Below are 27,359 nucleotides of genomic sequence, written 5' to 3'. Positions count from 1 at the left end.
CATGAAAGCAGGGCCTCACGATCCTTCTGACTTTTTGGGTTTTAAACAGGCATCCAGGAGACAGTGGATGAGGAACTCCAGGCATGACTCTCCATATTAGGAACTCGGTCATCTAGGATGTTCTGCTCTGTCCCCCAACAACCTGGGGAATTCAGGCTGTTCCTGCAAGGACTGGTCACACTGGAGAAGATGAGGCTGTCTGGGCACCACATCTCTCCCCCTAGTGGCACTGAAGAGAGGGCCCAGAGCGGTGTCACTCTCCGGTTGTGGGGCAGGGAACCCCTTTGCCACGTAGGGGGAGCTGGGCTGGGACGTCCACCGTGACAAACTCATGCAGGACTTAGGAGCAAGGGGGTGGGGGAAGTGGAAAAATCAGTCGTCTTTCCCTGGGCTGCCCCTGGCAGTTGCCCACCAACAACCCCACATCCCTCCCAGATTATACCCAAGGCCTGAGAAGAGCCCTGTATTTCCAAAACAATCCCACAGATCTCCAAATAACCCCTCAAGCAGTCCCACATCTGCTTCCTGCTGGGCACCAGATGTTACCACCTTCACCAACATGCAGGCATTCTGTCTTGCACCTGCTCCCAGAAACACCATCCCCATCACTCTGTGTGGTCTGGTCCTCTGTCCTCTTTCCCATCCCTTCCCATACCTCTTACTGTTCCCTGAACTGCCCAGGAAGGAAAAGCCACTTCACAGGGCAGACTGCATGGCCTGGGTGAGGATTCCAAACCCACATCAATTTCACAAATAACTCCTGGGATAAGCACATGCAGGTCACATCCTCCTCACTCGAGAATGTCCTGCTCTCACTTCACACCCATGTTCCCCACAGACAAGAAGGAGGCTTGTGCTAGAAGAAAATTTTCTTTTTTAAACAGAACTTTTTTCAACCCTTGTTCCTCAGGGTTTTCTTTTTTGCAAAGATAAAGTATTATCTGAACAATCTCTGCATATATATCTTTCTCATATATGTGTGTGCGTGCATACATTTATACACTTAAAAAACAGTCCTGCAAACTTGTGCCACTCATAGCAGCCCATCCTGCTTCATAGCAGAGAAGACAACTCCAACAAAACAGCAAAAAAGCTGTCCCCCTCAACTAGAAGAATGCACTGAACCACATCCGCCTGTGGCTCTGGAAAGAATCCCACCAGCTCCAGATGGGAGGCTTTGACTTGAGTGTAAACACATCGCTTTACAGTATTTCTAGACACTAGCTGGATTAGACAGTGCCATGCTAGGACATATGCCACACTCACCTGTGCCCAGTCCTTAGGGACAGCACACCCAAGGACACTGAACGGTCCTTTAACAGGTGGCAAGCAGTCCTCACTTTGTAGCTGGGCTGTGACTTTCTGACTTAATTAGATACCTATGGGGAGAAATGGAGACAAGGAAGAAAGGCGAGGAGATGTCTTTCTGAGAGAGGTGGCCACAGTAACACAGCCCATCTCCCCAGAGCAATGTTTCTGCATATTAAAGAGGAGTCACTGAGCAAGTAGCCCCCAGAGGAAATGTCTCTTCATTCTGCCTGAGAGCTCCTCACTGTCTTTGAGGAAAGCCACTAATACAAACTGGTTGAGACAGAGTAGAGGCAGAGTTCCAGGCTGGCAGGCTGGATGACAGCCCACTTCTAGTCATAGGCATCATCATCATCAAAGTAGGAGTCACAATCAAGGTTATCTGACTCATCATCAAACAGAAAGTTGTCTTCTTCAAGGTCATCATCGTCATCATAGTCTTCCTGCCACTGTGGTTCATACTCCTCATCTTCAACCTCTTTACCACCTTCATCTGTGTTGGGGGAGTCACACAAGATGGTATGTTTTGGCCTATTGAGGAGGAGAGCATCAGAGCAGAGCCCCGGCTGTGAGCAAACAACCACAACCCAGCCCCACACCACCCTCGTCCTCCCTACTACCATCACCTCAGCATCCCCATCCAAAGCCATGCCTCAGGGACACAGCAGCCATGAAGAGAAGGTGATTAAATGGCCTTATCCATGCATGCAGCACAGGGCTGTGTCAGAGAGCCACCTGTGACTGGGTCAACAAGCTGCAGTCTGCCACCAGCTCTGGTGTCTCAACCTCATTCCAAGGAGACCAGAAACCCTGCTCTGAAACAGACTGTCTCTTGACTCAGTTGTCATTCTTTCTTGCTCAGCTGAGCAACCCTGGTCAGCTCCTGGAAACACAGCAGCTGTCAGAAGGGATTGGTCACACTGGGACAGCAGATGCCAGTTGTGTTTCTTGGTTTAAACAGCGTGTCATACAGGAATGGACTTTGTTTCAAATTCATCACCTTCCAATCATACTTAACACCTGCCAGCTCAGTACTCTAGGGCAGGGAAACAACAAACCATCCATTTCACCTCTCAACAGACTATTTTACAGCTGTGTCACCTCTTCTCCATTTCCTTCTTAAAACAAACGTCACGCCCTTCCGTCTCCCCCCATGTTCTTGCTTCTCTCATCTAGACACCTCCTAGATCTCTGATACACCTCTGAAGACAGACAGTGACTCTCCACAGAAATCCAAGAGAGTCCAAGGAGAGCACCGGGTCTGCCAGTGATGGAGCTTTCTTGACATAGCTGCATACTAAGCAGAGATTTTGCTTGTCTCCCTACACATATGTCACTTACATTGTTATCTCAAACCACAACACAGGATGCGAGTAATCAGTATCTGTTATTAACTCTTTTGTATGTCAGCGAGCACAGGCAAAAACTCTGGTCACCTGCTTTTTGTCTGCACTCGCCCACCTTTCCTTGTTACCCCACTAATAAAACTCACCCTATACAGGCAGGGGCTGAAGTAGGCACATTTGAGAGGTTCACCTTTCTCTGACCAGGATCTGCCAAAGTCTGGAGCCCAACATGGAAATCCTGCTAGCATGGAAGAACAGTCAGAAGAGAGAGACAATATGCGATTTGGGGTGTATTTTGTGCTGCAAACCCCCTCCCTACATACACACAGCTCTAAGAGTCTATCCCCTCAGCTGATCAAGCCCCTTTCTAGGTTTGCCCAAGATCAAACTAGACCAGAGCAAGACAAGCCATTAACGGGCATGTGGACTTCACCTGTGTGGAGTGCCAGAGAATTGCAAAGAGACGCTCCTTGATCTGGTGTACCAACTCCAAACCAGCACTGAAATGCTCTGCTTTCAGGAGTTGAAGAGAAGAGGCCAGGTCCTGGTAGTGCAGCAGGGCTTCCTCTGCAATTCAAGGCCAACAAAGTCACGCTGCTTCCCACACTCTTAAGCAGAGACTGAGTCCCTTGGCTCTGATTATGAAGCCAGTCACAGCTACTTAGGTCTCTTGTGCACATACATTCCTTTTTCAGAAGGGAACATATTGCACCTTACTGCATCAATCTCCACCAGCAGTCAAATTGCTTCAGTGGACTTCCCAGAAATGACACCAAGAAGGCAAAAATGGGCTGGGAGAAGTGAGTGAGACCAGCTGGGTGCTGGTGTGTATGCTATTGCCCCACCACAGAACTGCCACCCTTTGAACCAGACAGCTGGCAATGCTAGTCTCTGCTTTGGAGAGGCTGTGGGACTTACCCAGAAGGATCTGCAGAGCATTAGTGTGCAGCTCTAGGCTCTCAGTCTGCTGTTCCACAATATCCATGCTCTCAGTGTCCTGGTTATAGTAGCTGTACACACAGGAGTAGGCCAGCACCTGGAGCAGTACAGATCACGCTATAAGCATTCTCCTTCAGCTTCAGAGTGGGCAAGAATAGAGTAGCATCAAACCCTTCCAGACTTCATTACATATCAGTGGCTGAGAGAAGCCTGGCAGTGCTTCTGGTCTATGATGATAGCCCAGTAAACCATTATGCCAAGTGACAGCAGTGCTAGGCTACCTACTTGTAGGATTGAAAATGAATGTGTAATTGTTTTGTACTGAAGTCTGAAATAACTGATTGTTCCCACCTGCAAACCATCACAAGAACACAAACTGTAATGCATAACAAGTGTGACTGACCAGCAGGCAGCAAGTCAAAACAACCAGCACACAGAATCTACACATTGCTGGGCAGCCCAGGTTGAACTCAAGTAGCAATGAACTGAGAGAACTGAGCCCGAAAGGAAGCAGGCATGGTGCTATACAGCACCAAGAGCCCACAACAAAGGCATTTCAACAAGTGACAAACTCCGATTATGAATGAATGACCCCTAAAGCCATCCAGGCACCCAGCAGGAAATAAAATCACTGTTTCCATTTAAAGAAATAGGCCAGAAAAGCCAGCAGTATCAACAGTGATATGTAGCCTGGCAAACACAGGGGCTACTGTACTGAAAAGACAAAACAGGGTCAGATACCCTTGTTCCACATGCCTCTCTCAAAATCAAGTCTACCTGCACAAACAAGGTATATATTGCAAAGGCAATACTGCAAAAGCAATTCCCACCTCCTTCCTATGTTTCAGGGGATAGAAGACATTTGCAGGCCTATATGCTGTCACAGGCTTACTGCACACATCCAGTGGCTGCACTGCAAATCCTTCATAATGTGGCTATCAGGGCATGCAGTACGCAACTCAGTGCTCCCAAAACACCTATGGCTCATGAAATGAAGTTAAGAAAGGAAAATCATAACATGAGCATCAAGAGGGACTTCCTAACTGTAACACAGCGTCACAAGAGCTTTCAAAAGGTAAGTACCACCACTGGGGCATTTCCAATTGGAATGGACCAAACCCAGTATATGAAGACCCTAAATTTAGATCCTTGTGCTGATTCCATGGTGTTAACTTGAGCTAAGCTCCAAGTCCTGTGACCTGACTGTGAGGAACACTGCAGACAGAGCCCAGCTCAGAGTGAGAGCAGGGAAAGGCAGGTCTTCCCCTGTCAGGATGCTATTCCTCCCCTCAAGCTTTTTCTGTCTCCCCTTGTTAGGAGCAGAGCAAGGTTGGCATCTCCTCACTTTAAGAAAGGCATAAAACACACTAATAGAATTAGGCCTAAACCTCAGCAAGCTTGTTATCCAGCCTTACCTTCCGTGCTTGTTCTAGCACTTTGCAGGCATCAAGAACAAAGGTCAAAGTCCTAATTTTTGGCATCTCACTGATGGAAGAAACCCTGTTCCTCAGAGTCACGGCAAATTCCTGCAATAACCACAGGAGGGAAAAAAAGGTCCATGTCAAGCTCCACAAGATCAAAAAAATAGCACCTTCCACACAGATAATTGCTAAGCATCCTGAAGTGCCATCCCAGAAGCAGCAGGCAGCAGAAGAGCATTTACTGCATCCAGCTATGACATCTCTACTGTGCCATCACTTCAACCTTTTACAGTATCTCAGCTCTAGACAGAGTTCAGCCTTCAGTCCTTCAGTTGCCACTGCTTCAAAGTACTGCATCAGTTTGAGCACGTGAACACCACAAGTTCAGTTTCCACAAAAGACTTGGTAGAAGCAAGCTGGCCAAGAACTACCTGTTACATCAGAGCATCCCCACCTGGATCCAAAGCCAGCTTCTCAGCTTCAGGTGAAATACACTGAGACACAACAGAAACTGTCTTGCTCACCAGGGCTAAGGCAACAGAGTCAGCATCTGCAAAGGAAGGAGGAGGCCTTACCCTTGCATGATGATGAAAGGTACATCTCTCATTGTAATCCTGAAAACGCTTCTCCTGCCAAGCTGCTTTACTCACCTGAAAGGAAAGATAGAAGTAACCTGTAGCAATTTCCCTCAAGTACCAGGGTTGCCTGGAAACGGCTATACAGACTTTGACAATTCTATCAATATTACTGGCAAGTGCACAAAGTCCAGAATAAAGGGCACAAGTGGAGATCCTCACCTTCTCTCTGAGAGGCCAGCATGAACCACTGGGATATAGCAAACCACTCACCATAGCGGAGCAGTTGTAATAATCCTTATGAATTGGCCTCCAGGGCTTGAGGCAACGCCAACAGAAGCCATGATTACACTTTGCACACGTCATACTGCATGGGGAAGAACAATGGGAATTATTCAGTCCTAACAGCCACTTGCAGACAGTTCCTCCCAGTGCTCCCCTACAACACAGGGCTGGAGTGTGCGACCCAGTCACTCCCGTTCACTCAGTACTATGCATTTCTCTGCATGTATTTTTTAAAGCCTTTGCTGGAAGCAGATGATGCTTAAAACCAGTCATTGTGTCTCCAAAAATGAGCTGGATAAACTGGCAGCACGATCTCACAGTACCAACTTACTAAGTACTTAAAGGGTGAACTAAGCATTCTACAGTTTGAAGCAAGATCCACATGCGCACCTCACCTCTTCCCTCAGTAATGCAGCACTCCACAGTGCAGAAAGGCACTGCACAGCCCTAGGGCCACACACAACATGTGGGGACACATCACAGCTGGGCACCAAGGGCTGTGCCAGTGCAAGAAAAAACAAACGGCGACTCCTAAGCCCTGGCTTCAAAGTTGGAGGTAACTCCCCTATCATGTAAAAAGCTGCCAGAAAGCCAATTCAAAAGAGGCAGTTAAAAGAAAATTGCTTGAAGTTACAGGAATAGCTGAGCATGAAAGAAAAAATGGTGCCGAGATATCCACTCCCCCAACCCAACCTGTACCTCTGTATGTCTATAGCAGATTTTGAGAGCAGACAAACGCTATAAAAAAGTACTGCAAAATAAGTTGTGGTTCTACTACAGAGCTATCAATGGATTTAACTCTGAATGCTGGGGAACATTTTGCTTTTCCTAGGAATCACTCATTCCTCTAAAGCTATAAAACGGACCTGCTATAACTCTTACTCCACAGCCAAAAAAAACAAAAAAGCACAATGGACCTAACTGTATGTCTTTGCCCTCTCCTGTCTCCAGTAGCAAACAAAATGCATACTCACTGCAGGCACCCCTCATTTTTCTCTATCTGAGCCTGGCAGCTTGGGCAGTGTTTTGAAATGAGCTTAGCCAGATGTTTGCTTTGGGCTTCACTTGTCATTCCCTCATAGTACCCATCATCATCCACCCACTGAGACATGTGGCTGCAGCTGGCAGGATAATGGGCCTGAAAGAGAGAGCCAGTCAACCACACAAAAGCAGAATGGTGTGAGCCAAACCCAAGACAGTATTGCCCATGATTCAGCTCAGCCTCACCTCTGGGAAGTTGCAGTTGAAGCAGGATATCCAGGAGCACTTCGAACAGGCTGCCCCATAACCAAATCCATCCTTAAGGAGGATCTGATCACAGCCCTGAGGGTTGGTGCACCATGTCAGGTTGGAGCAACACTCAACATAGCCTCTGAGGAGGGCTTTTTCATACTGTAACAAGAAGCCAGGAAGGAGATTTAAGGCAGAGAAGCTGCATGGTTGGGCCTTACAACGGGGGTCTGGTGCCTCTAGGCTCTACATCTGACGGAACAACTGCTCACAACAAAAGAGCACTAAGTTAGTTTACTCTTTCATTCCCTTTGTGTAAATTCCCCACCCCTCATGTCATATCTGGAGGCTGTTTCGTACTATCACAGAATAGCTGAAGTTGGAAAGCACTTCTGGAGATAAAAACTAGTTCAACCCCTCCAGCTCAAAGCAGGGTTGCTCAGGACCATGTCTAGTTGGGTTTTGAGCATACCCAAGGATAGAGACTACAAGCCTCTCTGCCCCATCTGTTTCAATGTCCCATTACCCTTACTGTTAAAAAAAAAAAAAAAGTCTTCCGATGTTTAAATAGAATTCCTTGTATTTAAGTTAGGGCCCACTGCCTCTTATCCTTTCACTGGATATCACCAAGAAGAATCTGGCTCCTTAATCCCATTTGTGTATTTACACATGTTGATAAGATCCAACCCCGAGTCTTCTCTTCTCCAGGCTAAACAAACCCAGCTCTCTCAGCTTCTCCTAGAGGGGCTCCAAAACCTAAATCATCTTTGTGGCCTTTTGCTGGATTCTCCCCAGTATGTCCATGTCTTTCTTGTCCTGGTGAGCTCAAAAATGGACATAGTACTCCAGATGTGGTCTCACCAGCACTGTGTGGTCACCTTCCTCAGCCTGCTGTCAATGCTCTTCCTAATTCAACCTAAGATGCTAGTGGACCTTCTTAGCCACAAGGGCACACTGCTGGCTTATGTTCAACTTTTTGTCCACCATGATACCTTTTTTTTTTTTCTGCAGGGCTGCTTTCTAGATGGTAGCCCCCAGCACATACTGTTGCATTAGGTTATTCCACCCCAGGAGCAGAACTTGTCATTTCCCTTTGTTGAACTTAATGATATTCTTGTTGGCTAAGTTCTCTAGTCTGTTGAGATCCCTCTGAATGGCAGCACAACCACCTGGAGCGCCAACCAGTCCTCCCAGCTGTTTATCATCTATAAATTTGCTGTGGATGGACTCAGTCCCATCATCCAGGTCATCAATGAAGATGTTAAACAATGTTAACCTTAGTATCAACCTCTGGATTACACCACTAGTGACTGGCCTCCAGCTGAGCTTTCTGCCATTGATCAAAACCCTTTGAGCTCAGCAGGCCATCTCACTGTTCTGCTCATCCAGCTTGTACTTCATCAGTTTTTTTCTATGAGGATGTTGGTATAGAAAGTCTTACTAAAGCTGAGATAAACAACATCTCCCCCCATCCACCAAGCCAATCATCTCACCATAAAAAGCTATCAGGTGCTCTTTTTAACTTTTTCTGATTTTAAGTTCCTCAGCAGACTTTTGCTTAGTTACATGATGTGCAAAGGGGAAGAAGACTCGCTTTGCCCACAGCCTCTAGACATTACTGTAGAGGACAAGGCAAATTGGTTATCAATAAAGGACTGTTCAGGTAGGGACCCAAGGATGCAACTATACTGCACATAGTAGCTTAGCCTTCTATGCTCATTTACTATAGTGTAAGGACTGTGCAAACATACACAAAACTTCTGAGGAAGTTCAGAAGAAATCCTGTAGTCTTCGCAGCCCTCCTGCAGACATTTTTGCAAACTTGGAGAGCTGCTCTAAAGCCACCAGGCACAGAAAGGACAATACAGGTCACCACAGGCACTAGAGAGAAAAGGTGCAAGCCCTGAGCACCGAAGGGCTCAGACAGGGCTCTCATTCATTTCTCTCTCTCATTTATTCTCTCTTGTTCATTTGTTCTCTCAGGCAACCTAAACCAGAGAGTGTGCGCTGACTGGCTGCAAGGATGTCAGCCTGTGTCATGGCAAAATGCCTGGTAGAGGTAAAGTCTCAACAAAGCCACTTCATTCTTCTCAAAGACAGTCAACATCTGTGTCTGCTGTCATCCTGTTGATAACCGATGTGATCATTTCTGCCCAGACACCAGTACCCAGAGAGATAAACAGGTACTTGTGTCAGCAGACAGCACCAAATCACAGCCTTCACAGAGGCTGAATTTCACAACATCTGATGTCTGGAGTTTTGCTGTATCCTGTTTTCTCGGTGAGGAGGAGACAGAGATGCAACTGCTGGAGCGGATCTAGGATTCCTACTGGAACCATAAAAGAAAGAGCTGCTCTTGGGAAGCCTAAAAGGAGAGGGAACAAGTGTCCAATGAAGGTCTGGGAAGAAAACTAGCCAGCTGCAATCAAGAAGTTGCCAAGTACTGCATGACACTGACCAACAGATCTTAGAGGAACCCTTGCACACACTGGAGTTAATCCAGGTATGGAGCCTATGGCATGATTCCCAGCAAAGAATCCCTGAGGGCAGAATGGAAGAGAGTCTCTGAAGAACAGACTCTCAAGGAACTTGAGGGAAACCAGGTTGAGAGAAAATCTCTTTCAGAAACATGACAGAGTTTATGTTTTGTAGAAATACAAGCATGAAAAATTTAAACTCAAATATTCTTGTATCAGCAAGAGTGCAGCCAGCAGGCAAGGGAAGGGATTTCTCACAGCTATTTGGCAATGGTGACACAACTGGATACTGGGAACAGTTTGGGCTCCCAAGTACAAGAAAGACATTAACAGACTATGTTGAGAAAATGTCCATAGGCCACCAAGACAGTCAGAGGCGGGAGCACAGAATGTATGAGGGGAGGTTGAGAGAGCTGGGTTTGTTCAGCATGGGGAGAAGGCAGCAGAGGGGGATCTTACCACTGCCTAGAGCTACCTAAATGTAAGATGCAGAGAAGACTGAACCTGGAGCAGTATGTTTTAACTTCAGCGTTAGATCTTCACACAATAATCTGGCTATTTTGAGCACAGGGTTGGACCACAGATCTCCACATATTATTGCAACCTAAATTATTCTGACTGTATGTGTGACTCTGCACAAGGCATTAACACTTCAGCCGTACCACTTACTGAGCAAAAAGGGAAAAAGATAACACTTCAGTGAGAGCATCAGAGCAACTTGTTAAAATTGGCTGCAATTTATGTTGACCTGCAATAATCATTTTTTTTTTATAAAATAGCCATAGCAACAGGATATTAAATCCTGCTCTCAGACAGGTGTGACTAGAGGATTTGCAAAGCCAGTAAGAACCAACTGCCCAGATACATGCACTAATTCTCTAAACACTTCTTACAGAAAACAAGACACAAAAGATACATCAAAGGAAACGCCCATTTTGTAGCCTTGTCCATCTTGGTTGCCAGTTTGCAAGCTTAAAGAAAAATTATAAGATAGAACAGTCTTTATGACTACTGTTCATTTCTCCTTATGACTGTTCACACAGGATCATAATGACAGTAACGAGCTGGAAAAGGAGGAGAATATTTTTGGAGAAGCAATTGCTGGTGGAGACCTGTCAAACAACAGAGCAGTGGAAAACAGATGAGACACTTGTTCTGTCCAGTAATGAACAAAAAGAGTCAGTCATGCGACAGCCACAGCTCTGCCATTAGGTGGGGAGGGCATTCAGCTGCAAGTAACAACTAAAAACTGAAAGAATAGGGAGAAAAAGCAGCTTCTGCATCAGAACAAGCAGCTCCTGTTGCACCCTGCTGACAGAGGACTAAGGTGAGCGGAACTCAGGAAGCCTGGTTTAGAGATGTCTGTAGACCCACACAGACTTAATTAGAGTGAAGATTAAGTCTGATGTGGTAACTTCTGTCATCTTCACAAAAACCTGAGGTGCTCAAAGCCAGAGACTGAAGGAAGAGAAAGGACACTGGAGTCATTTATGCAGCGATAAAATGAAATTGCTCAAATGTTTTCTCTTCATTTGTCCTAGACTTTACAATTGCTTCCAGCACACCAGCAGAGGATGCTTGTCATGAGCTGCTACCACAGCTCTCACCTGGTCCTCAACTAAGAATGCACCTGAAATGTTGTTTGCTGGGAGACATGTTTAGAGAAAATACCCCTGTGCTCTTTTGCTGATGTTATGCTTTCCTGAATAGCTGGTATTGACCATGATCAGAGACCACAGACACCACTGGGCAGAAATCTGGTCTGCCTCAATTATCACACTGCCTGTCTTAGTAATGGGAAAAGCAGCAGCAAGATTATCTGCTAGTGCTGACCAAAATGGAACAGAGGTTGGACACCCAGTCTACTTGACCTTGGCTATAATCTCCTCGGAGGAAATGATGGAACAAATGAAGGCTGTAGTTGGTTGTGCACGGCACTCAGATATGGGACAGGTGCAGTTGACAACCATGTTCTGTTCAATGCGAGTTGTGAGATACTCACTCCAACAGGGCTGTGAAGACAGAAGAGGAGAGATCAGAGATAAACAGGAGCTGCACCACCTGGGTCATGTGATCCTGGAAGCCCGCCCCACCCAGCAGAGGGTGCACAAAACCACCACAAACCGTGGATTCAAAAGCACAAGTGGGAACAGACTAATCAGGAGCTGAAGAATGAGCTCTGTGAAAAGTACATGATAACAGCTGCAGACAAAGCCAACCAACTGCCACCAACTAGGCAGCAGCAATTCCCTACCAAGTTACAGAAGCCAAAGACCCCAGGACCTTCACCTTGCAGCAGTAGTGCATGCAGCAGAGGGTTGGTGGCTGCTCAGTGGGACACAGGTGGTTCACACAGACTGGGCAGTGGGTTCCTGGGCTTGGGGGGGGCTGGGCATCCTGCACTTGCAGGCCCGAGGAGATAAGCAGCGTCTCACGGTTCTCCACATAGCACTGGATCAGGAAATCCACATTCCACCTGCAGTGCATGAGGAGGTGCCGAGCAACATCATCTGGGATGCTCAGAGTATCCTGGACCTGCTGTACCGTCTGGTTCATGAGCAGCTTCGCCTCCTCTGGACTAAGCGTGTGCCCCATTGGCACGTGCAGCATTGCCATGAGAAACTCCTCTGACCTGCCTATGCCAGGATTCAACCTGACATGGAAAAATGTGTCATGTCCGTAACAGGGTGGAGATGCACACCCCTCCACACCTGGTGACATGCATCCCTACCAATACAGGCAGTCTCTGCTGTCCTCATCCGGAGATGCCTCTGGTGGCCTGCTCTGGAAAACCATCTGTGCCTGGCCCCCAAGGGGTGTTGTGGGCTCCACAGAGATGTATTCCAAGACATGAGGCCTCTCCTCCTGGCGCCGGAGATAGCCCTGGTTCAAGAGGTGCAGGACACAGGACAGCACATCCACACTGTGGCAGCAGAAGCTCAGGAACTGCAGCCCTGGACCCAATTCACCCTTCTGACAGGCATCAATCACCTACAGCAGCAAGGGAGCCCCACATTGCAGTGCAGTGCAGCACCCAGACGGCCCCTCTCTGCCCCTCAAGCCCTCCATACCCTAAACACCAGGTTGTCAATGTGGAGCTGCTTCTCCACCTTGAGGATGCGGGTGATGAGGCAGCAGAGGATGTTCCTCTTCCTTTCCAGGGCGCTGACCTCAGCCCTTTCCGCCTGCAGGTACCTCTGCCGGGGCAGCAGCCTCAGTTGGCGGCCAGAGGCATGGGCCAGGGCTGCCTGGTTCAGCCGCAGCACACCTGGAGCTAGCACCCGGCCCAGGGTCAGCCAAGCCCTGAGCTGGGCCCTGAAGGAGCCCCAGGACACACGTGTGGCTGTTGGACCCAACCCTGGGCCTCCCACTGCTGCCTTCACAGGTGTCAGCCCCATCCCTGTCCCCCACACATGGCCCCAAGCAACAGCCGCACGCACAACCCCTAGCCCCTGTCCCCAACCCCCCCCACAGGCCTGAGACCCAACCACCCACGCTGACCCATGCCCCATGCACGGCCCCACGCCCCAGCCCCACACACAGCCTCAGGCCCCAACCTGACACGCAGACCTGCGCTCTAAGCACAAACAGACTCACCCCAGCCCACTCACTTCCCCTGCAAGCACCCCTTGGGGCTCAGACCAGCACCTCCCCAGGGGTGCCCCAGCCCCACACTCACCTCCCGGCATGCAGCTCCGCTCCAGGACGCCCTCGCCGTGGGTCAGCGGTGTCAGTGCGTGGTGCACTAGGTCAGCAGGGAGCCCCGTAGCCTGCAGCAGGGCCTCCACAGCCACCTCCTGCAGGAGGGTATGAGAGGAGATCGGCCAGCCAAGACCCACCAGCTGCAGGCTCAGCCAAACAAGGGGGGGGCTTGTGCCCCAAACACCACCGGAGACCCCACCGGAAGGGAGGACACGGCCCTGCTACGCTCCAGCATCCGCTGCCTCCCTCACCCCACCGGGGCCCTGGCTCCTACCTCGGTGCTGTTGAAGCACAGCAGGATGTACATCTGCAGCGTGGACACGTGGAGGACGCAGTCGCCAAACTGCAGTTCGGCATGGCCCAGCCACGTCCACTGCAACCGCCGGGGCTTCGTGCACTCCCAGCCCAGCTGGTCCTGGCCTGCCAGAGACAGCATCAGCACAAGGGCCAGGGGCCAGCCCTGCCAGGCACTCCCAGCACACCCCAGCGCTCCTGCCACTTCTGGCTGAGCTGCCGTGGAGGGCCTGGGCCCCGGCGAGACCCCCACGCACACCCACTGCCACGACACTCACTCCGCCTGCAGAAGTTGGCAAACTCATCCAGCGGGGAGCTCAGGGCCGCCGAGAAAAACCTCCCAGGTTCATCCATGTAGCAGAACGGGGAAATGGGCCAGCAGCGCGGGGACAGGGCCAGCACCTTCACCTCTGGCACATCTGCTGCCGAGGCCGTCCCCAGTGCCTGGGCACGCGGACACGAGGACAGCTCAGGACAGGCCCCAGGATCCCTGTAAGGGTGGCCCCCAGCTTCCCCACCCCACCAACACGCTCACCTCATCCAGGCCCGTGTCCAGCTCCAGCAGCCGCTTGTCCTGCTCCTGCAGCTGGAAGAGGTAAAACTGCTGCTGGAGCTCCTCCGACTCAGCCAAGTTGCTCAGCATCTCTTGGGGGAAGCGGCTGGGGAAGCACAGCCCGATCTGCTCCACGATGGCTCCTTCCAGCCAAGACAGCCCTTGCGCCAGGAGCCGGTCCCCCAGGTAGTGCCTGCCACAGCCGCCAGCCTCAGGTCAGGGGCCGGCCCGAGCCCCGTGGCCATTAGCCACCCGCCAGGAGACAGAGACGGCCCCAGCCTCACCCCAAGGCACATGGGCCCGGCAGCACCTGTCTCCCCTCCCTGTCACCAGCAGAGAATGTGCCTCTGCAGACTGGCAGCACCCACGGGCCCTCACAGCCTTCCCGTCCACACGCCAGAGCCGGGAAAAGCAAAGCGGGAGCACCACCGCCACAGCCTCAGCGCCACCTGCACCTCCCCTGCTACACCACACCATGCCACACCAGGCCCTCTGGTCCTGTAGAGACATGGCACCCCTCACCGGTAGAAGTGCTCGAAGGTGTGGGCGAGCTCCAGGCCACTGAAGACAACGAAGGGCTCCAGGATCTGCTGCAATGGCCCTGCACTGCCAGCAGCCCCATGGAGCTCCTGGATCTTCCCATCAAGGTAGCGGGCAAACTGCTCACTCACCTGCAGAGGGACAGGTCTGGCTGCGGAGGGGGCTTAGTGGGTGGCCGCAGGGCCAGACTGAGGGGATGTCCCTGCGCGGGAGCAGGTGGGAAACCCTGGGGCTCTCGGGCAGGGGCCGAGGGTGCCCAGGCACCAGCCTGAGGCAGGAGTGCACCAGGGCCGGGGCCACGCCGCGACAAGCACCATGCACCCACAGTTGGGCACCCACCGTCCAGGGCCGCCACAGGGCAGAGCTCCGTGGCTCGGTGGTGGGCCAGGACACCGCCCACCCAGAGCTCACCCCAAGGCTGTGGGCCAGGGCAGCCTCCCCAGCCTGCGCCTGGGGCCCCGGCACTGATGCCATGCTCCCTCGACTCACGTGCAGGGTGGTAAGGAAGGAGAGCTGCAGCAAAGCCCCTGCAAATCCCTGGCCCAGGGCCAGCACAAAGCTGGCCTGCTGCCCAAAGAGCTCCTCCGTGGCACCACGCAGGCGCTGGTACAGCCCACAGTATCGCTCCACAAGATCCGGTGCCTGCCCTGCTGCTTCCAGGAACCACTGCACCTGCGGGACGCGCCGCGAGAGGGGTGAGCCCCGCAGCGGGACGCGCCGCGGGAGGGGTGAGCCCCGCAGCGGGACGCGCCGCGGGAGGGGTGAGCCCCGCAGCGGGACGCGCCGCGGGAGGGGTGAGCCCCGCAGCGGGACGCGCCGCGGGAGGGGTGAGCCCCGCAGCGGGACGCGCCGCGGGAGGGGTGAGCCCCGCAGCGGGACGCGCCGCGGGAGGGGTGAGCCCCGCAGCGGGACGCGCCGCGGGAGGGGTGAGCCCCGCAGCGGGACGCGCCGCGGGAGGGGTGAGCCCCGCAGCGGGACGCGCCGCGGGAGGGGTGAGCCCCGCAGCGGGACGCGCCGCGGGAGGGGTGAGCCCCGCAGCGGGACGCGCCGCGGGAGGGGTGAGCCCCGCAGCGGGACGCGCCCATGGCCCGCGGGAACATTCACAGCCCCAGCCTCACCCTGCCAACACCAACTGCCCTGGTCCCAGGCAGGAACCGAGTAGAGGGCCCTGGTGCTTGCTGCTGCAGGCTACCAAGAGCTTGTGGTGAGGTGGGAGCACAGCCCCAAGGGCTGGGCAGGGGCTGCGGGGGCAGGACAGAAGTGCAGCAGCAGCCCAGCAGGAAATAAGTAGCCCGACACTGTACCTTTCTCGCAGCCTGCAGCACTAGCCTGGGCACAGGGCCCGGCTGACGCCTGAGCCCTGCCAGGGTGGCAAGCGCAGCAGGGCTGTCCCCACAATCCTCGGGCCATGTGGAGGCCAGGTACAGCCCCGCGCCCTCACCACGCTCCCAGGGCGCCACCAGGGTGTAGGTCCTGGTGCGGGGTCCCACACGCCCTCTCCGGTCCCCATGGCCGGCCCTCCAAGCTCTACCTGCTGCTGCACCACGCCACGCCAGCACTGCGAGATGCCCCACAGGCCGCTCGACTTCACCACCATCTTTGCAGCCCTGGGCGGCACCTCCTTGTTCTTCCTCTCCTTCCCACCTGCCAAGGAACACCCCTGGGCTCAGCGTGGCTCCGTGGGCAGGCTCCACACACTGACCGCCAGCAGCCTCCCCCTCTCCCTGGGGGGCGCAGGGCAGAGGAGATGCCAGGAGGCACGGCCACTGTGGGGGCATGAGCCTTCCTGGCTCGGGAGCCTCCTATGCCACAGGGCCCTCCCCAGAGCTCCCCAGCAGATTCCCACGGCCGCAGCCTGGCACTCTGGGCCACCGTCCTCCCAGCCCCATGGGAGGGCAGCCCCTCGCTCACCACCTGCTCTTGCCTCCTCTGGCTCTGGGCTACCAGGGTCCACGTGCACCAGGAGCTGGGTCAGGCGCCGCACACAGGAACCAAAGACAGCACCGCGGCTTGTGGTGTGGCGTGGTGGCTCCACGCTCTCCAGGTACTCGCTCAGCAACCAGGCCAGGGGGCTGACGCCGTGGGGGTCTGCGAGGCCAATCAGACTCAGAGCAGGGTGCCTCAGCCTGGGGCATGGCACGGACGGGCCCGGGAGAGCGCAGGGTACCTGGGCTGGTGATGCTCTGCACCAAGGGGTTCACCAGGGCCTCCCAGCACGTCCTGCCCAAGGCCCGGGCTGCCTCGTCGTCAGGAAGGAAGCGGTCGGCGAAGCCCTGCTCATGCTGCAGCGCCCGGTTCAGCCTGCAACAGCGACTGGGCAGCACACAGTGCTGCTGGGCACCTGCCGGTGGCCGGGGGGACTCCCTCAGGAAAGCAGAGCTCAGCGGTTGCTCCGTGCCCCCCCCCTTGCCAGGCATGACGGCTCAGCAGCCCCACTCGCCCCCAGCAGCCAGGGCCCCTCACTGCCCCCAGGCCCTGCCTGCACTGGGCCTTGGGGCCCTTGCCAAACTGGGTGGCTGTGCGGCGCCTGTGGCCGTGAGATCCTGCCTGTGCCTGACCGACCTGCGCCTGACCGACCTCAGGATGCGCCGGCCCCTGTGGGGCACCTCTCTGGTGGGTTAGCTGTGCCCACGTGCCCAGCTTAAACCTGGGGGACCCCAAAGAGGCCCTGGCCCTCCGGGACCACTGGTGGCCAGGGAGGAGCGAAGGCCCCTCCCTATCCAGGTGGGACACCCGGCTGCTCCTCTCCTGGCCCTACAGTCCCCTTGCGGGCTGCCAGCACCATCCCCCCAGGCCCTGGGACACCAGGGATGCGATGGCGCAGCCAGGAGACAACTCACCTGCCAAAGAGCTGCAGCAGTCGCCCCCGGTCCCGGCAGATCTCCTGGCACCAGGCATGAGCCCGAGCAGTGCAGGAGAGGAACGTCCGCCGACACAGCTGCTCCTTGAAGATGGGCCAGAGAGTGGGCTTGGGACCCAGCACCTCGATGCCACGCACACGTGTGTCAATGCCGCCCTACGGGAAAGCACAACCCTCAGCTCCTCAGGCATAGCCCTGATGCCCCACACTGCCAGCTCCCTGGCCCGGCCCCCTGCTCCCCTACCTGCTGGCACCGCTTCACTCGGATCTGGATGACGGGCCAGAAGCGGGTCATGTTCTCCAGCAGGATCACTCTGCTGTCTGAGGGCAGGACGGTCACCTGCAAGCAGACAGCGAGCCCTCAGCACACCACACAGCGAGCGCCAGCCACCCTGCACACTCCCCTGGCCATGCCTCATCAAAGCCACAGCCTCTGTCCCCCCCAGCAGCCCCTACACAGCCACAGGGCACCCCCCACCAGGGCCCCTTCTGGCTCACAGCCCCAGCACACCACCCTGCTGCAGACTGGGCTGCAGGGCTGCCCATGCCCAAGTCTCCAGCACCCACTGCCTACAGCCAGGAGGAGGCTCCCGCAGCACAGCTCATGCCACCCCCACCTCCCTGTGGGGCACCTCCCAGGGCCCCAGCACCAGGGCGAGACCTTCACGGGGCACAGCAAGGACTAGCCCACCGCTCCCATGGGGCCCCATGGCCTGAGCAGCCTGTGCGAGACTCACCACGTTGAGCTCAGTTCTGATGGTGGCAGGGCTGTCTCCCCCCAGCACCACGACACGGGCCGGCATGTAGCTGGAGTCCTCGCTGGCCACCAGCATGCTCATCTCCCTGCAGCGCAGCAATCATGGTGCTGCCCAGCAGTCCCCACCTCCCTGCCCTGGCCCCTGCCAGCCCCATGCACTGCTGCCCACATCCAGCAACCCCCAGGATGGGGACCATGGGGGTAGGGCTCACACAGATCACCAAAGCCCCCTCCTCCTCGCACAGCCGCTGGCCCTCCTGGCCCCAAGGCCCCCCAGCCCTCCTGGCCCAGCCCCACCTGACCACCACACCACGCTGCATGTGGACAGTGATGAAGTGGGAGCCGGTGCTGCCGTTCGACTCCCAGTAGGTCTTGGGGTTCCTGTCCGTGAGCTTGCTGGCCCGGTGGGGGTTGGAGGAGACCTGCACCTTCTCCCAACACTTGTCCTCCTTCACCTCCACGCTGGAGCCTGTGGGGAGAGCACGTGGAGCCTCCAGCCGCCAGGCCAGCACGTGCCAGGCACAGGGCTCCAGCTCCCGCTCCCCGCACTCACCTCGGCACAGGTTGCGCAGAAAGACGTCAAAGAAGGGGATGCTGATGGGCTGGTGGCTCCGGCGGTGCTCTTCAATCTGCCCCAGGACCAGCTACAGGATGGGGCAATGCTCTTACTGGGGGCCCTGGGTCCTCCTCCTCTCGCCCACCGCAGGGCTGCAGCAGGCAGAGAGCAGAAGGCTGCCCCTCGGTGCTGGGGACAGCTAGACGGCCCCAAGACCCAGAGCCCCAGCGCAGCCGGGCCTCCCCAGGCCCACCTGGATGCAGCCAGCCAAGATGCTGGTCGTCAGCTTTTTGTAGAGGCTGGCATACTTCTCACAGTCAATCACCAGGTCGAGCAGGGCTGGTGCCAGCGACGGGGCCGTGCTGTGCTTGTCCAGGGCTTTGGACAGAGCCTCGCGGGTGCCCACACGGCACATCACCACCGCGCAGTCCTTGCTGGCAGTGGCCAGGCGGTGCAGGAAGCCAACGACCTCCTGCACCACCTGCTGAGCAGGCAGCCATGAGTGGCCGGGCTGGCGCCGGGAACCCGCCAGGCCCCAGCAGCGGGATGCTGCAGCGCTCCATCCCCTCCCACCCCGACACTGCAGCAGCGCCCGTGAGAGCCTGGCCAGGCACGGTGCTGGGCACGCCAGCCACCGGGCCACGGCCACGGCCGGGACAGCTGCTCCCCACCTCTCCCAGCGCGCTGGCCACAACAAGGCCAGGCTGCTGCAGGCAGGGCCCCTGCTTCACCAACGCCAGGCCTGGCCGATGCACGGCACAGCCAGCAAAGCCGCCCCTGCCTGCTGGGAGTCCCAGGGCCCGCTCACCTCCCGGTCGCTGCTGTGGGCACTCAGGGAGGACAAACAGGGCTCCACACACTCATGCCAGGGCAGCACATCCTCCCGGTAACCGTCCAGGAACTTGTTCAGGATCCTGAGTGACAGAAAGGGCCCACTCAAGCCAGGGCAGACACACAGCGCTGCCAGAGGCAGCCCTGCTTCCCTGCCCCACCAGGAAGGCCAGCACCCCACAGGGACTGGGAGCCAAGGCTCCCCAGGCACCTCCGACACCCCACCAGCACCCAGGCTCGTGCTGCTCTGTCCCTACCTGGCCCTGCGCCCCAGGACACCCCAATCAGCACCCGCATATGTGCTGGGGTGCACCTGCCTCTGCCCCTGGTGAAGAAGAACAGCCCCACCAGGACCCACAAACATGCGCCGTGTCCCCCCAACATCACCACCAGCACTCACACACCTGCTGCGGAGGCCCCAGACCCCCACCAAATCCCCCTGGACCCACCTGAGGATGCTCAGACTCACGGCCTTCTCCGCCCCCAGCAGCTCAAAGCTGCGCAGCAGTAGCCTGAAGCACCTGTGGTCCTGCAGCAGCTGGGCTGCCTCGCCAGAGGGGACGGCGCCTTCACTGCAGAGCTGCCGCTCCAGGGCCACTACCGCGTCCTTGGACAAGATGCCATCCCCCAGACCACCCAGAAGCGTCCGCACATCCCTCAGGTCCAGTGGGGCCTCTCTGCCTGCCACGACAAGGACACATGGGCCCAGCCCAGGCACTCGCTTGAGAGGCGCCACTGGGGTGCTCTGCCCTGGCAGGAGAGGCAGCCCTGCCTGCTGCATCCGTGGGGCCGTGGCATGGCAGGGGGTGCGGGCAGCACGCTACCTGCTGTCTCTGGGCCCAGGGGTCGCCGGTGCTCCGCAAGGCGGTTGATCACACTGAGGGCGAGCATCGCGTGAGGGCAGCCAGTGCTCTGCCCATCCCACCAGCAGCTCTGCAGCACCGTGGGGAGATCGCAGCTTGCCAGCTGTTCCGCCAGGCCCTGGTGGCCGTCGATCAGCATGTTCACCACCAGCAAGCCGTTCTGCACGCCTGAGGAGCCCCTGCAGGGACAGAGCGATGCGGGCGCCTTCCTCCCCCAAGCACGGAGCTTCCCCTGCACCCACAAGCCACCTGCCTGCCTTGCCCACTGTGCCCCTCCCGCCCCCGCAGAGGGTCCCCCCACACCCAGCCACTGTCCCCACTCTGCCCCTACCCTGGGACCCTCTGCATGGTGCTCATGGCAGCAGGGATGGCACTCAGCAGGCTTGCCGAGCCCTCGCTGGAGGCAGAGCCGATGCTGGCAAAGATCTCCCGCATCATCTGCGCGTCGGCATGGTTCAGGGGCAAGGGCTTCCCACCAGCACCTCCTGGCTCGCCAGCCACAGCTCCCACCAGCACCTTCAGGGCCTGCAAGGTCAACAGCAGTCAGGAGGGCAGCGGGCATCTCCGCCATTCCTGGAGCCTGCACCCTGCCCGCCCACCTACAGCACTCCCTCTGCCACACTCACTGCCAGGCCAGCCTGCTGCACCAGGGCGGAGGAGGCATGCTGATGCATGCAGGCCAGCACAGCCCGCACACCGCCCTCCGTGGCAAACGGCACGCGCCAGTCATGCTTCACCATGAGCACAGCCAGCAGCCGCAGCATCAGCACCACCAGGGCCTTCTCTGCCACCTCAGTGCTCAGCAGCTCCACTGCCACCTTCACCAGCTTCTCCCTGCACGGGAAAGGACGCCTCAGGAGGAGCCTCTTGGCACTGCTGCTGGCACGCTGGCATCCCAGGCCCTGCCAGACTCCTTCTCCCTGCCCACATGGCTCTACTGCTGCTGGGTCAGCCCCAGGAGTGAGACTGCCCGGAACAAAGGGACACAAGATCCACCTCTCTTCTTGATGAGCACACAGGGACATACCAGCCTTCACACTTCCACTGCCACCTCCCGCACTCCTGCCTCCATCGCTGTCCCCCACCCTGCCGACATGGCCCTCCCCAGCCAGCAGGAGGGGTGCACAGCACCCCACAGCTCACCCAACACTCCTGGTCCCCAGCCCGCCCTGGGCTTTGCCGACTTGCTGCTCAGGCTCAGGCTCCTCCTCCAGGATCTTCATGATGTGCTTGAGCCCGGCTAAGCGCAGCCCCACCTCTGAGCTCCTGCTCTGGATCACGTCCACCATGGCTGCAACCTTGGCCAGCCAGCCCCTCTCGCTCACCCCCTCGGAGCTGCCCAACACTGGCGGGAGGGAGGCAGGGGTGCAGGCGTCAGGGCAGCAGTAACACACCCAGCAACTCCCAGGGTGCCATGCACTCACAGACCCAGCACCCACAGGTCCCCCCCTCCCCAGGCCACCTCCAGGCACCTTGCCTTCCATACCCTGCCCAGACTCTTCCTCCGTCGAGGCAACGGAGCCGCCTCCAGCACCATGCGTGTACCCCAGCGCGTAGCAGGCAATTACCTTTGATCTGCTCCTCCGTCGCCTCTCGGAAGAACAGCCCTTCTCTCTCAAGGAGCTCACTGAACAGCTGGGAATCCGACTTCGCCACTGCAGCGGGGGCTGGGGGCAGCACTGTGGCTGCGGAAAGGTCTTCCTTCATTGCCTTGGCCATCATGGCTTCAGGGCCAGTGCTCCTGCAGCCAGCACCCTCCGAAGACACCGCGGCGCTCCCCCCACCATCCTGCTCGGCCCCGCTACCAAGGAAGTATTTGGCGTAGATGTGGGAGCCGCGCAAGTCACGCTGAGCGCTGCCCTGACACCGCTTCTCCAAGACCCGCAGCACCTTCTGGGCCAGCTCCACAGGTACCGACAGCTGGAGCAGGGCTTCTTCGTCCACCTCAGACAGCTGGACCCATGGGGTCAAGTTAACCCTCACGGACTCACCACAGACCCCACACCCCTTGTGACAGCCACTGCCAGAACGGACAGAAAGGCTGATCGCCAGAGGCCCCCAGGGCCATTCCCCAGTGCCACCCTCCCCTGCTGTCCCCAAACCAACTACCACCAGCCCAGACCTCCCAGCTGCACTCACCACCCAATCGCAACTGGCAGAATCACCCCACGGGCATGCCTCGCCTACCCAAACCTTGCTGGACACAGGGTCATGGGAGACTGTGTTTCCTCTCATCTGTCCTCACCCCTTTACTGTGCCCAGCTCCCCACGCTTTCGCCATCCCATTTCAGTCCCATTTCTTCCCCATTCAGGCTGTCCCTGCACAGCTCATGCTTGCCGTCTCCTCCTCCGGGCCCGGTCCCTTCCCTAATGTTCTCCCTCACTCCCTCCCTCCTGCTTCCCCACTGCAGGCTCTGGCCAATACCTGCTCTCCCTGGATGAGACAGGTGATCTCTTCCTGCTCCTGCGCTTCCAGCTTCTTCACGAAGAAGAGCAGCTCCCACCACTCGGCACGGCTCAGGGCCTCTGCAGCCTTGGTCGGCTGCTCCCCCAGGTAAGGCAGGGAGTACAGCCCCCCAAAGGGCTTGCAGAAAAATGGCTGCGAAACTGCAGGAGAGCAGAGCAAGGAAGGGCACTGTCAGCTCTGCCAATTCCCCCATCCTCTGCTGCACACCCCACGTTCCCCAGGGAAAGAGCTCATGCGGACCATCTGGGCAGAAGAGATCCCCACTGTCCCACAGCCTGCTGACGGAAAGGGAGGTGACAGCAGGGCAGCGAGAGAGGGGGAACAGGCTGGGAGGAGACCCCAGAAGCTGCAGACATGGGAATTACCATCTTCATTTGAACCTCTTTGGGCTGTAGAACAGAAAAAGCACACGCTCAAAATGGGCACCTCTAGCTCACTATTCCCCCAACCTGTTCCCACAGTGCCTGGACCAGCCAGGGCAACGCACTCGGACACCCAGCACCGTGTCAACAATGCCAGCGTGCAGCTGCAGAACAGGAAACAGAGCTGGCCCAAGATGGTAGAGGAGGCAATGGATAGGAAGTTAATTCTGCCTTAAGCTTCTCTTTTTTCCAAACGCCTCCTGCTGGCTAACAGGGCAAATACTTATAGGCAAAAGCAAAATGAGACTGCACAGTTACCATGCTCCTTTTAGCTAATGCATCCAAAATGAAGAGAGGGAGATAAAATCCGTTATGTAGGTTAGATATTCCCTACGTAATTTAGAAATAAGAGCTGAATCAACACTTCCTGATATCTGCTAAGAAACAACTCTGCAAATGCAAGGTGGGAGACATTCACCACCTCAAGACTCAACAGAAAAGGGCCAAACTCACTCCAAGAGGCTCAAGCGTGCTAAGAGCAACCACATACACAGCTGATTACCAACAGTCAGTCAACATGAGCTAATTTAACCAATTGTCAAGATCCAAAGCAGAAAGCATCTACTTTTTCAATTCAATTTCTATGTAGGATATGATGACTGGAAAGTGTTTTACACGGAAGTGAAATAGAGCCCACACTTCAACCAAAATCAGAAAGACTGAGAAAAAAGGCAAAGTCTAACCAAGTTTGTTTTAACTTAACTGCACATCAGTTTGAAATGGCTAAGTCTTTAGTTACAAGAGGCAGAAGCCATTAAAGAAGCCATCTTTTCAACTGGCAATAAGAATATTTCTAAAGTAGATAATTAACTGCTGATCTCGTGTATATTGTGCCTCTTGCAGCAGTTAAATCCAAATCACTCTACTCAAAAGATGTCCTACAAGATGACAGGAGTAATAAAAGAGTTACTTTAACAGGTTTCCCTGGCCAGAGTCACGTCAGACACTGAACAAGGAAGGGGTATCTGAAGTCTGGATTTTCCCTTTTATCTTCTCCCAGTACAAGGGCAATGTCAGAGATGGGAAAAGGATTCTAGGAGATTCTGCACGTCTTATGAAAACAGTGCATTTAATGCTCACCTTGCCAAAAACTGAGGGGTATGAGGTTAAACAAATTGTTGGCATGTTAATGCTTTTAAAAATCCACATGACTTATTTAAGGAGATCTGAGGGTGCCTAAAGCAGCTTCATCTCAGAGAGATTCTACATTCTTATTTCAGCAGTCTGTTCAGTTAATTCAAACACACATATCTGACAGTCGCAGTTTAAATCAAATGTCATGCTTTTTATATCATGACTTTTATTATATCATGACAGAAGACTAGGATTCAAAAACACTTCATGCAACCACAAGCCATGTAATTACTTAACCAGCTCTACACAGTCATACAAACTAAAAGCTCATAGTGCTTTCTAAATCCAATCTGCAAGTTCCTACATGCTTAGCCATATAAAGTTCACCACTCAAAAATATGCCACAGCAGAATCAGAAAGACATAATACAGCCACAGACATGCAGGACAGTCTCACCTGTGTCTACATTAAAGCTCTCTATCAGACTATATTCTTTTTCCTGAGTAGCAGGATCTTCCCACTGGTCTCCAAAGCCAATAATCTCCAACATGTGCCAATGCATCCAGTAGGTCCGACCTGTTGACTGCCATAAAACCTGTGGGTGAAACAGATCTAGATGATCAGATTTGCTCACTCATTCAATCCTTGTGCTACATTTGTCCGTCCATTTCCCAAATGCATGGAGATAGCAAGCACTGTTCAAGTAGAAGACCACCTAATTCATATACAGATTTCAACACATACATTGTCTAATTTTTAAGCATACCATCTTTATTAACTTGTTCCCCTGGTTACACCTAAATCTTTATTTAAAAAAAACACCAACTTTGCCTGCAACCACTACAGATCTCATCTAGCACTGCAGCAGCAACAGGAGTGCATCTAGTTAAGCATGCCTGTTCCAAAAGTGCCCAGCAGCAGGTGCCTTGGGAAAAACATACAAAGGAAGAACTTAACCCACACTACCTCAAGGCAGATGAGCTGTATATAAAGGGTATTGAGGCAGAAACCACTTGGTGAATGCAAATGTAAAGAAAATATTTTTCCTACTCTGACTTTACTTTCTATTGGTTATACTTTTACACCCTGGTCATTCACCAACCCTCTCAGACAGGTTTTGGGCTCTTCACAAGCATGTCTCAAACAAGGCAATTGTTTCCTGTGCTTTGTCAAAGTTGCCTCTCAAAATCAAAAGGGTTTTTTTTATGGCTTCCCATACTGTAGTTTTACATTGAACCTTCCGAGCAGAAGGAGGACCCAGCAACAGCAAATACAACATGTCAATAACTTTAAAAAAACAGCAGAAAAACATATGGCTTGCCTGATTCACTGAGCTCTTTTGGAGTTACACCAATGCTACTAGGACCCCATTGTGCTGGAAAGCTAAAGAGATAAGATGTTGACAGATTTTAAGAAAGCTCTATATTGAAGGAAATTGAGTTAAACTCTACACACAACACCAATTAGTCTTCAATGAATCCCTGACCTAAACTAGTTATGTACCAAATATCATCTCAAAGGAGTCATGGAAAGATATGACTGAAGGATCAGACACAACAGTGAAACTTTTTCTTTGGAGAAGCAAAGAAAGCAACAGAAAACAGAGCTACAAAGGAAAGATGAGAGGAGGTAAGAGACAAACTCATGATGGACTGGCCCCAATGAAAAATGCACATGAATTTGCATTTTGCACACAGAAGGCTGACAGCAAGCCTCAGGCAGGATAAGCTGCAAAAGCAGAACTAATCAAAAAGGAAAGGATCAAAATTTTAACAAAGACCAGGGAGAAGCAGTTCTTGTAACCTGAACTCACTAGTCACCACCAGATAAACTGTCAATACAAAGCAAGTGTGATACACAAGAAAAGAAAGAGGAACAGAGATAAAAATTAAGTTTCCCTTCAAAGAGAGACTGATGGCAAAGGCCCAAAAAAGCAACGATGATCAAGAGATGTCACTACAAAGATGATTTTGAGATGTCAGATTCCTGGTATATCCCTGTGGAAAAAAACCTCATTGAATGGTTTGACTCACAAGTTTCTCACGCAAGTCTGAGGGACTGCTACAGATACATACATGGATATAAACATAAAAAGCAGGGTAAAAATTAACATGCCCAAAGACTGCATGTATATTCCCAACTTCATAGACAGACTGGAAGGCAAGGAACACTAATAGCGGCAGAAATTAGATACTGCCAGTAGCGTGAGCCGTACAGAAGACTGTTATTGAAAATAAGCCTGGATGGAGCAACTGCAAGTTTGTTCAATCTAATCAAATAGAAAAATAGACAGGAGAAGGAACACAAGTGACCAACTCGACAAAGGGAATGGAAGTTAACGGTACACTTCAGCTCAACAGTGAATAAAAAAACCCTCTGAAATTTCTATCACAGGCAACAGGAGAAAAATGTGAAAGGATTTTGGTGCTCTTTCCAAGTGCCCAGTTACATTAGCAGTAAAAGCAAGTACAAGCTTGTAAGAAATAGAAAACAGAATTTTAGAAAAACACAGATCTTGGAAATCAAGGAGCATAAGGACAAAGAAAGAATCAGTAGGAAACATATTTCCTTTGCAATTTATCTTTACAGACTAGGTTATAAAAGACAAAACATTTATCAACCACTTAAAAATAAGATGCAAAGTAGTTATTCAATTGAGGGGGCCTGCAATGAAAAATTACCTATGCATGTTCCAAAACTAGAAGAGTATTTTACTTGAATATTGAGTAAACACAAAAGAAAGCAAAGCACACTGATAATGGGATACAAATCTGGAAGAGTGGTGTTTCCATGTGACTGATGAACACTAAAACCAGTTCTTCTAATATGAGGAAAAAAATTGATTAAATAAATCATCAC

The 27,359-nt window shown here is 53.8% G+C and overlaps 1 protein-coding gene across 16 annotated transcripts in view; it reads right to left on the bottom strand.

Annotated features, from left to right (window-relative positions):
- Positions 1–857: 857 nt before the first annotated feature.
- The window catches only part of CUL9 (cullin 9), a 31,763-nt gene continuing 5,261 nt past the window's right edge, over positions 858–27,359 (bottom strand). For 3 of the 16 annotated variants that reach the window (XM_075147455.1, XM_075147469.1, XM_075147470.1), the window contains 38 exons: positions 24,957–25,095; positions 23,370–23,393; positions 22,963–23,144; positions 22,106–22,490; positions 21,681–21,882; positions 21,164–21,371; positions 20,869–21,062; positions 20,499–20,716; positions 20,124–20,355; positions 19,652–19,757; positions 19,097–19,327; positions 18,841–18,931; positions 18,585–18,756; positions 18,268–18,373; positions 17,775–17,870; positions 17,511–17,686; positions 16,838–16,983; positions 16,582–16,758; positions 16,202–16,314; positions 15,160–15,342; positions 14,653–14,801; positions 14,113–14,323; positions 13,856–14,021; positions 13,558–13,703; positions 13,261–13,378; positions 12,653–12,855; positions 12,313–12,572; positions 11,871–12,234; positions 11,453–11,593; positions 7,102–7,266; positions 6,849–7,012; positions 5,863–5,956; positions 5,590–5,664; positions 5,009–5,119; positions 3,573–3,690; positions 3,088–3,221; positions 2,801–2,895; positions 858–1,839 (listed from right to left, as the gene is read on the bottom strand). In XM_075147455.1, coding sequence (XP_075003556.1) covers positions 1,641–1,839; positions 2,801–2,895; positions 3,088–3,221; positions 3,573–3,690; positions 5,009–5,119; positions 5,590–5,664; positions 5,863–5,956; positions 6,849–7,012; positions 7,102–7,266; positions 11,453–11,593; positions 11,871–12,234; positions 12,313–12,572; positions 12,653–12,855; positions 13,261–13,378; positions 13,558–13,703; positions 13,856–14,021; positions 14,113–14,323; positions 14,653–14,801; positions 15,160–15,342; positions 16,202–16,314; positions 16,582–16,758; positions 16,838–16,983; positions 17,511–17,686; positions 17,775–17,870; positions 18,268–18,373; positions 18,585–18,756; positions 18,841–18,931; positions 19,097–19,327; positions 19,652–19,757; positions 20,124–20,355; positions 20,499–20,716; positions 20,869–21,062; positions 21,164–21,371; positions 21,681–21,882; positions 22,106–22,490; positions 22,963–23,144; positions 23,370–23,393; positions 24,957–25,095 — 6,294 coding nt within the window. In that variant the 3' untranslated portion in view covers positions 858–1,640. The remainder of the gene's footprint in view (positions 1,840–2,800; positions 2,896–3,087; positions 3,222–3,572; positions 3,691–5,008; positions 5,120–5,589; positions 5,665–5,862; positions 5,957–6,848; positions 7,013–7,101; positions 7,267–11,452; positions 11,594–11,870; positions 12,235–12,312; positions 12,573–12,652; positions 12,856–13,260; positions 13,379–13,557; positions 13,704–13,855; positions 14,022–14,112; positions 14,324–14,652; positions 14,802–15,159; positions 15,343–16,201; positions 16,315–16,581; positions 16,759–16,837; positions 16,984–17,510; positions 17,687–17,774; positions 17,871–18,267; positions 18,374–18,584; positions 18,757–18,840; positions 18,932–19,096; positions 19,328–19,651; positions 19,758–20,123; positions 20,356–20,498; positions 20,717–20,868; positions 21,063–21,163; positions 21,372–21,680; positions 21,883–22,105; positions 22,491–22,962; positions 23,145–23,369; positions 23,394–24,956; positions 25,096–27,359) is intronic. The other 13 variants (XM_075147456.1, XM_075147459.1, XM_075147460.1 and 10 more) reach the window with 13 other exon arrangements.

This window comes from Calonectris borealis, chromosome 3, assembly GCF_964195595.1.
Source record: "Calonectris borealis chromosome 3, bCalBor7.hap1.2, whole genome shotgun sequence".
NCBI classification, from domain to species: Eukaryota; Metazoa; Chordata; class Aves; order Procellariiformes; family Procellariidae; genus Calonectris; species Calonectris borealis.
The sequence above is the reverse complement of the archived record's forward strand: the minus strand, read 5'-3'. Positions and strand labels throughout refer to the sequence as shown.